General features: G+C 56.6%; 1 protein-coding gene across 2 annotated transcripts in view; it reads left to right on the top strand.

The window, feature by feature from the left end:
* Positions 1 to 14: 14 nt before the first annotated feature.
* Ttbk1 (tau tubulin kinase 1) overlaps positions 15 to 8,423 on the top strand; it is a 42,498-nt gene continuing 34,089 nt past the window's right edge. For both annotated transcript variants that reach the window (XM_055612972.1, XM_055612979.1), the window contains exons 1-5: positions 15 to 66; positions 3,302 to 3,461; positions 7,143 to 7,290; positions 7,659 to 7,732; positions 7,917 to 8,057. In XM_055612972.1, coding sequence (XP_055468947.1) covers positions 3,393 to 3,461; positions 7,143 to 7,290; positions 7,659 to 7,732; positions 7,917 to 8,057 — 432 coding nt within the window. In that variant the 5' untranslated portion in view covers positions 15 to 66; positions 3,302 to 3,392. The remainder of the gene's footprint in view (positions 67 to 3,301; positions 3,462 to 7,142; positions 7,291 to 7,658; positions 7,733 to 7,916; positions 8,058 to 8,423) is intronic.

The following is an 8,423-nucleotide window of genomic DNA, read 5'->3' as shown; positions in this document are numbered from 1 at the left end:
CCCCGCGCCGCTGCCTTCGCCGCCGCCGCAGCCGCCGCAGCCGCAGCCGCAGCGGACACCGAGCAGGTGAGGCGGGGCGGGGCGGGGCGGTCGGGCCGGGGGTCCCTGGTGGGGTACATCGGGCCTCCCGCCGGCCTCGCCTTCCCACCGCTCGGCTCCCGTCCCTCGGCCGTCGCCGTCGCCGCCGCCAGGAGCCGGGACGCCCGGCCTACACTGCCTGGGTCGGCCGCGGCCTGAGGCCTGGAGCCGCTCCCTGGCCCCCCCCCCAGCCCTCCCCCACAGACCCACCCTCCCAGCCCGTCCTTCTCGCCTCCGTCCGTCGTCCCTGGGGTCTCCCCCCTGTCACCTCTGACAGGTCCTTCAGCGGTCTCCAGACCCTCAATGCCATCCTCAGTCCCTCCCTTCCTCCCCTCGGGCCTCCCTCTCCGCTTCCCAGCTGGGCCCAGAAGCCCCTCCCGTGGTCCTGTCCCTGCCACCATCATCTCGTCCTAGCCCTTGTCTTATCTACCCCCGCCTCCCCTCCTCTTGTCACTCCAACGTGCCCAGTTCCCTGCACTCTTCCTCCATACCTCTTTTCTCCTGTTCCCATCGCTCTTCGTGGCTTCACCTCTCCTCACCTGGGCTCTGAGATTCCCACTCTCACCTGCCTCACACATCAACACTTTGGCTCCCAAACCACCAAATGCCCCAAGCACTTAGCTCGCTCTCTCTGCTTTAGTCCACATTCTCTTGTACGTACACACACACACACACACACACACACACACACACACACACACATGCCCAGTCAGGGTGTAACTGGGCAGCCAAGCTTGGTAGACTGGGGGGCTCCATGGAGGCATCCCCTGGGAAGTAGGGTGGACAGGATGGCCAGGTCCTTCTTTTCCCTCCTCGTCCATTCCTTTTAGATTTCCTCATGTGCAAAGTGTGAGCAGCACACAAATTTTCCACCGTGCAGGGCTGAGAGGCCCACCCAGTTGTTCAACTTTTTCTCCTCCTCCTCACCTTCTTCCTTCTTATTCATCTTCCTCTTCATCATCTTCTTCTCTACTGGTGCTCTGCCACTGAGCTGTATCTCAGCCCCCCCCTTTCGATTACAGTTTATTTAATTATTTTGTGTGTGGAGAGTGTATGCATGCCGGGGTACACTTGTGGAGGTCAGGGGACAACTTGCAGGCAGGCGCTGCCCCCCTCTTTCCATCACGTGGGTCTCTGGCATTGAACTCAGGCTATCAGCCTGGGTAGCAAGGACCATTTCCCACAGACCTGTCTTGGCAGGCCCCCAGCCTCCTTTAAAATATTCTTTTTCTTTTGTTTTTTGGTGGTGTTGGGAGTTGAAACTGGGGTCATGAACATGCTGGATATGCACTCAACCATTGAGCATCCTCCCCAGCCTGAATTTCACTCTCTCCCCACTTTTCTTCTCTGCGGGGGCTGGGACCCATGGGCTCCGGCACTCTAGGCCTGAAGCTATAGCCTGTTCTAGCCAAGGTCCCCTCCACACAAGTTTCATTGCTTTTCCAGTCTTTTTTGTTTAGTTTTTTTTTTTTTTTCTTTTATTTTTTTTCCCCTCGCTCTTGTTTTCAGCCAGGATATCTTGTAGCGCAGGCTGGTCCTGAGCGTGCTGCATAGCCAAGGATAGTCTTGGATCCCTTTTCCTCCTGCCCCTACTTCTCGAGTGCTGGGCTTACAGGTGTGTGGAACCACGCCCGGCCGCCTCAGTCTTGTCCTCGACCCATGCCGTCTGCTTTCCCATTACCATCGTCTTCAGTGTGCCTGATAGTGTATGGATTTGAATTTCAAGAAAAAAAGAAAGAAAGCTATAGAGTAACAATATCTTTCCTCACGGAGACGCTTTCTCTCCATATCCTTGTGGTACACTGTGACCTGGGGAAGCCTGTCTCAGTGCGCTCACAAGCCACCCTGCGCTTCTCAGGATGCCTGGAGCATGGGATCTGAGAAGTTAGCCACCCCAGGGACAGTCAGGCTCACGTAGTGCCCACTCCCTTTCCTCCTCCCTCTACCCAGTCCCCAGCTTGAATGGCCTCCCTCGCTCCTGTGCACGGCTCTCCAGGTGACGGTTAGATTGTGGCAGTGGGCCCATAAAGAGTCTGTAGGGGAACGAGAAGAGGAAATCCAGATCCTGTTCTGGGTTGGCAGAAATATCAGAAAGTCGCCTTTTCTGGTCCCTTCCCCACACATGTGCACGCAAAGAAAGACATGGTCATACAGAACATGAACGCAGTATTTGAACACAGGTACACACCGATGCGCGCACGCACACACACACACGCACGCACACACACGTTCCTTTGGATGACTTGTGTTTCAGTGCCTCTCACGGTTGGGATGCTATCTCCAGTGCTCAACTTTGATCCACCCAAGTACATGGGAAGTTGCATCCCTTGGGGCTGACTCCTGACAAGACCTAGAAAGAGGTGCTCAGGGGCTTGCTCAACCCTGCCTGCCCAGACCTGCGGGTCTCTGTCCCGCCCCGCCTTCCTTCCGTTAGACGGCACCCCGCAACTCTGCTCTCCCCCAGTTCAGTCTAGCTTGGCCCCTGCGGAGTGGCTACTGGGATTCCACCCCTCTGCCGTCCACAGCTGGAGCCCACGGCCTCGTGTTTGTTGTTGGCACATACCCTGGCTTCCTGGACTCATGGCTTGCCGGGAGGGCCAGCCCCCACGGAGCACGCTGTGCACCTCTCAACGGTCCATCTGCCTCCGTGCCACCCTCAAGGGGCTGTCCTGCCTGTCGCCGTCCTTCTTCTCGACGGTCACCTCTCTCTGGTTGGCTGGCTAGTCGCTCTGATGTGGGTATCCCACAGCTATCCCCTGCTAAGCAGGGCTGCCCTATCTGGCAGCCGGCAAAGCACAGCTCCACAGAGATTTGTGTGTGTGTGTGTGTGTGTGTGACACAGGGAAAGTGTGGATGATGCTTGGGACCACAGGTAGAGTGACTCAGGCTTGTCGTTCTTGGGTCTCGGTCTAGGATGCCCCTGGCTAGCACCTCTTTCCCTCGTTAGTTTGGAAATGTCTCTATGGTAAGGGTTTCTCCCATGGCTTATTCACACGTTCCTGCTCTCTGTCTTCATCGTGTGTGTCCTGTTGCCGATTTTTCACACCTCCTGGCTTGCGGTTTCCATGTCTCCCTTCCACTAACCTCCATCACGAGTATTTCCCCCAGTAACCCCTGCAGCATCTGCCCAGCTGGCTCGGGAAGGATGGGGCTCCTTTCCACAGCTGTCAGGGGGTCCAGGGTGGCAGCCAGGCTGTTCACTTGCCCCTCCTCACTCCCCCAGGTAGATGGCCCCCCAAGGGCAAGCCCTGCGGACACCCCTCCCTCCGGCTGGCGGATGCAGTGCCTAGGCTGCTCTTAAGGACGAAACCAACATGAGTGGGGGAGGGGAGCAGGCCGACATCCTGCCGGCCAACTACGTGGTCAAAGATCGCTGGAAGGTGGTGAGTGACCTAGCTGGGCAGAGGGAGGGGTCTGGCAAGAGAGAAGAAGAGAGCTGGCGACTCCCTAAGACGGGTGCCCTTGGAGCCCTTACCCTAAGTGGGAGGTGTCCCCGAGCTCATTTGTATACTGCTTAAAGGCTTTTTTTTTCCCCCACACATTCTCGAAATACCCTCTCTCCATCCCGGCTCCCTCTCACCCCTTGCGGAGCTAGGTCGTGCTGGTCCAGTCCCAGCCTGAACAACTCCTGGTTGGACTTCTGGGCGCGAGCTGCAGAGGCGGGGGGGTGCGGAGGAGGGCAGTGGGGGAGGGGGCTCCTTCTCTGCCGCACCTTGGGGAAGGACATTGAGCGAGCATGTGTTCCTCCGCTTCCGCAGAGGACGGAAGGGCTTGGGTCTGGGGAAGGAGGCAGCGCAGGCTGCTCCCACCGCATCCGCACTCCATCTTCTCCGGCCACCCTCCTCCCTTCCCGGGTGCCTGCGGCAGGTGCAACACGCCGAGACTCCATCTCCCAGTGTGCCTTGTTCCTCTGACCCAGGACGAAAGGCTTCTTGGCCTGTTGGGAGTTGTAGTCCGAGTCTCTTGGTCGGGGGTGGGGTGGGGGTGGGAGAGGGCTGCGTGAGGGTTGGAGCAGTAGTCGTGCCTAGGGAATCCGACTTACTGTCAGCTAGCCTCCGTCCAATCCCCTCCCCACCGTCGCTGCAGAGCACCCTGGTGTCCTCTTTATTGTAGGGTGGGGTGATTTAGTGCCATCCTACAGTGTGGGGAAAGTGTGGGAAAACTGTGGGTCTGCATGGCAGTGGGGATCCAGAGGGGAAGAGCGAGCCACAGAGGTCAGATTTTCACTGTGTATAGTCGTGTTGTTCGCGTGTGCGCGTCCTTGTGCTTTGGTGTGGTGAGGCTCAGGCTCACTAAGGGTGCTGGGTTGGAGAGGAGGGTGGGGCCTGGGTGCAGGCGGATCTCCATGGCAACAGTCACCCAGCTGCGCAGGTCCCCTAGAGGTCCAGGGAGAGAGGCAAAGGAGCATTTTCAGGAATTGGGAGTGGGGGTGTTAAAGGAGACTCTCAGGGCCCCTGAAGGGGGGTTCCTGAAAGGGAGAGTAACTGGACAGAAATGCAGGAGGAGCCAGGGCAGCCATAAAAGGAACGGGTGTTTGGCAAAGTGAGAGGCGTTCCTTCAAGACCCCCAGGTCCCTGGCACATGAGCTTCGTGTCTGGCAGATGGGAATGGCTGAATAACATTTGTGCTGAAAGGCAAGAAAAAGACCGTTCACACACTCTGAGTTTAGACTAAGACTTTGTTGTCCTTTGTGAAGGAGAAAAATGGCGGGGGGCTGGGGGGAGAGTATGCCAGACCTGGACTCTCCTTATGGCCGTCTCCTGTCCCTTCCCCTAAGGGCTGGAGAGACTAGGTGCCAAGTGCAGCCATTTTCAGGGAGGGGTGGGACTAATGTTGGAGTTCGGGAACCAAGAATCATGGACCAGAGATGGGCTGCAGCCAGGAGAAATGGGGTTCAGCGAACTGGTAGCAATATTTAAAAATAATAAGTTATAAACAAATTGGCCCTAAAAACAAAAAAAATTAAATTAAAAATAGTGAGTTGCTCTTGAGGGGTGGTCCTTGCAGCCAGCGTAGCAAGCAACAGTAATAAAATCTTAGTGCTTATTCTGTGCCTTTCTTCTGAGGATGTGAAAGCGCCTTCTGTGGGTTATCTCAGGAACTGTGGAGTACATACGGCAATTTCCAGCACACCCCTGCTTCACAGGTGTGACTAGCTAACTTGCCAAGTTCCCATGATCAGAAAACAGGATCAGGTCTGCCTGTGGCATCGCCTGAGTCAGTAATAATCAGTCCATCTGAGAACTGGGACCTAAGGCTGAAAGGTCTTCGGGACTCATTCCAAAACAACTCTCCTTCATGGAGGAGAAAAAGCGGAGGTTCAAAACGTTTAAGAAACTTAGATTATAGCTGGGTGGTGGTGGCCACGGTGGTGGTGCACACCTTTGATCCCAGCACTCAGGGAGGCAGAGGCGGGCAGAGCTCTGTGAGTTCTGTGAGGTCAGCCTGGTCTACAGGGCGAGTTCAGCAGGACAGCCAGGGCTTACTGTAGGTTGTCCAAAGCGGGGCCAAGAGACAGGGTGTTCGTTCCAAGTGAGCTGAGGTTCAGTTGTAGTGTGCTTCTTCTCTGGTTTAGGGAGGTTTCCGGCAGGGGTCAGGGCCCCCAAAACACACAGATGGAGAGGAGAAATAGGGCCTGCAAAGGCTTTGAAGGTGTTCTGTTAAGGGGCTCTGAGCGGGGCTGCCTTGTGACATTCATGGGCCCTGGACGCTTTCGCCCCACAACACCTCCTCCTATAATAGGGTTCTAAAGATTGCATTCCATGACTACATCGGTATGAAGGGTAATGTATTCATATTATACTGAGTTTTTCTCTTTGATCTAAAAGTTCATCACTTTATCTGTTGATACGAAATAAGTTAAAACATTCAGGGACATCACTCCCCCCCCCCCCCAAATGTGAGGGGCCTAGTCACTGTGGCCAATGGAAAAGTATGCCTGCCTTCACAGGGCAGAATGAATGCAGGCAACTAGACCCCTACTCTAGGGGGAGGTGGCACAGGGGGAAAGAAGTAGGCTCAGTTTGAGGAAAAGTCCAACAGAGAAGGTGGGGCGCTGGGCAGTTGGGGAGTAGGTGTTAGGTACAGCCCCACCGGCAGGGATTGTAATGGCTTGAGTGTCCGCACTCACACTCTGACGAGTGGGTCCGTGTCCTGCAGACACGTGGGTCCTACATCAGTAGGCTCTGTCCCGAGCTGATTGCGTTTAGAGGAAACACAGCCTCGTTATGTATGAGCTGTGGCCTAGCCAAGGCATGTCAGGCCCTGGGTCTTGTGACTTTTCCCTCTGCCCCCGGTGGGGAGTCAGGTGATCGTCCACACCAGTGCAGTGGAGCCTGGGAAACTGAGGTGATGTCTGTGAGCCCCTCACCTGCCTCGCCTGTCCCCCGTGCTCACACACACAAGCTGTAAAAGGACGAGGAAGGGGTTATTAGGCGGTTAGCGCTCCCCCAGGAAGATAGGCCACTATCCCTGGAGTCTGGGGCTGTAAAGTTCCTGCTGTCTGACTAGCTTCTATCCAGAGTAGGAAGGTGCCCCGGTTTCTCGTTGCTCTTTTCCCTTCCTCTTGCCTTGTTTCCTTCCCTGGCTCAAGAAACTTCACCTGTCCTTGTAGCTCTGGCTTCTCTTCAGCCCTTTATTGTCATTAACTTTTGTGTGTGTCGGCGGATAACTTGGGGAGTCAGCTCTCTCCTACCATGTGGGCCTTGGGGATCAAACTCAGGGTGTCAAGCTTGGCAGCAAGTGCCTTTGCCTGCTAAGTCCTTAGCCATGTGTCCCTACCTTTCTTCTTCCCTCCCTCCCTCCCTCCCTCTTTTTGGAGATAGGGTCTCAAATATCCCAGGCCAGCACTTGCTGTGTGTTCAGGCTGGTACTGAACTTCTGATCTTCTGGCCTCTACTTCCTTCCTCAGTGCTGGGAATGATAGGTGTACACCCTGGTGGAGTGGGCACCGACAGGGTCGGCACGTGGGTCACCTGCCCATCCATGGAGGAATGAGTCAGTGGAGGAGGGTTGAGGAGCTGTCCATTTTGGTCCTTGAGCACAATACTTCCCCTCACCCACAGCTCAAAAAGATCGGGGGCGGGGGCTTTGGTGAGATCTACGAGGCCATGGACCTGCTGACCAGGGAGAATGTGGCCCTCAAGGTGGAATCAGCCCAACAGCCTAAGCAGGTCCTCAAGATGGAGGTGGCCGTGCTCAAAAAACTCCAAGGTACCGCCCTGGGGCCGGGGCGTGGGAAGGAAGAGGCGATGGGACCAGGGCCTGAGAGTGATGGGAGAGTCTGGACAGCAATGGAGAGTGATGAGGGAGACCCCGTGTTAGTGATGGCGGTGGGTGGGGGTTGAGGGGCCATGACAGAGGCTTTCCTGGGGCCCTGGGCTGGGGAACATGGTTCAAGAGAGTGCCAGGGGGATGGCTAGTGGCTCCCAGGTTAAAGCCCTTGCCTTTCGAGCATGAGGACGAGGATGGGAGCTCCAAAGTTCAGAGTCTCAGGGGGGGAGGCGCTCGCCGAAGCCTGTCTTTGGCTGGCAAGGAGGAAGATGTGGGACTTGGGAGGCCCCTGTTTCTGTGCCCTTCAGGGAAGGACCACGTGTGCAGGTTCATTGGCTGCGGCAGGAACGAGAAGTTCAACTACGTGGTGATGCAGCTCCAGGTGCGACCTCCGGCCCAGGGGCTGGCGTGTGACCTGGTGGGGTGACGGGGAGAGAGGCACCGGCTCCCGCTGGGATGGGTAGAGCCTAAGGCAAGGCTGGGTGGCAGACAGAGCAGCCGAGGTAGGGATGTGGCTGAGGGGAGTCTCCCATCCTCTCCCATCCCACCTCCCTCGCCTCTCCCAGGGGCGGAACCTGGCCGACCTGCGCCGCAGCCAGCCGAGGGGCACCTTCACACTGAGCACCACGCTGCGGCTGGGCAAGCAGATCCTGGAGTCCATCGAAGCCATCCACTCCGTGGGCTTTCTGCACCGCGACATCAAGCCGGTGAGCAGTGCTCCCTGTCTGCGGGTCCTCCCTCCCCCACTGCAGTGGGCGGGCCTCTTCTACTTGAACAGTTCTTGATCCGCACCAAGCCTCAGCTCCTCTTTTTCACCTCTTGGCCGTGCCAGGCCGAGTGCCCAGCGCTCACCTCTGCGCTCCATTGGTCTTCATCTCTCAGCCATGACACCGTGTAGTCTTTCAGTCTAAAGGTGAAGAGGTCAGGGGAGGACACATTTCCGTGACATCTTGGATCTTGGTGCTAGAAAAAGAAAGTTAAATTTAGCCAATTTAAAGGGGCAAAAAGAAGCCAAGTGGTGGTGGTGCGCACCCTTGATCTCAGCATTCAGTCGGTAGAAGCGAGTGGATCTC

This window comes from Psammomys obesus, unplaced genomic scaffold (assembly GCF_907164565.1).
Source record: "Psammomys obesus unplaced genomic scaffold, mPsaObe1.curated_primary_1811, whole genome shotgun sequence".
NCBI classification, from domain to species: Eukaryota; Metazoa; Chordata; class Mammalia; order Rodentia; family Muridae; genus Psammomys; species Psammomys obesus.
Note: the sequence above shows the minus strand (reverse complement) of the source record. Positions and strands in the feature narration are given on the sequence as shown.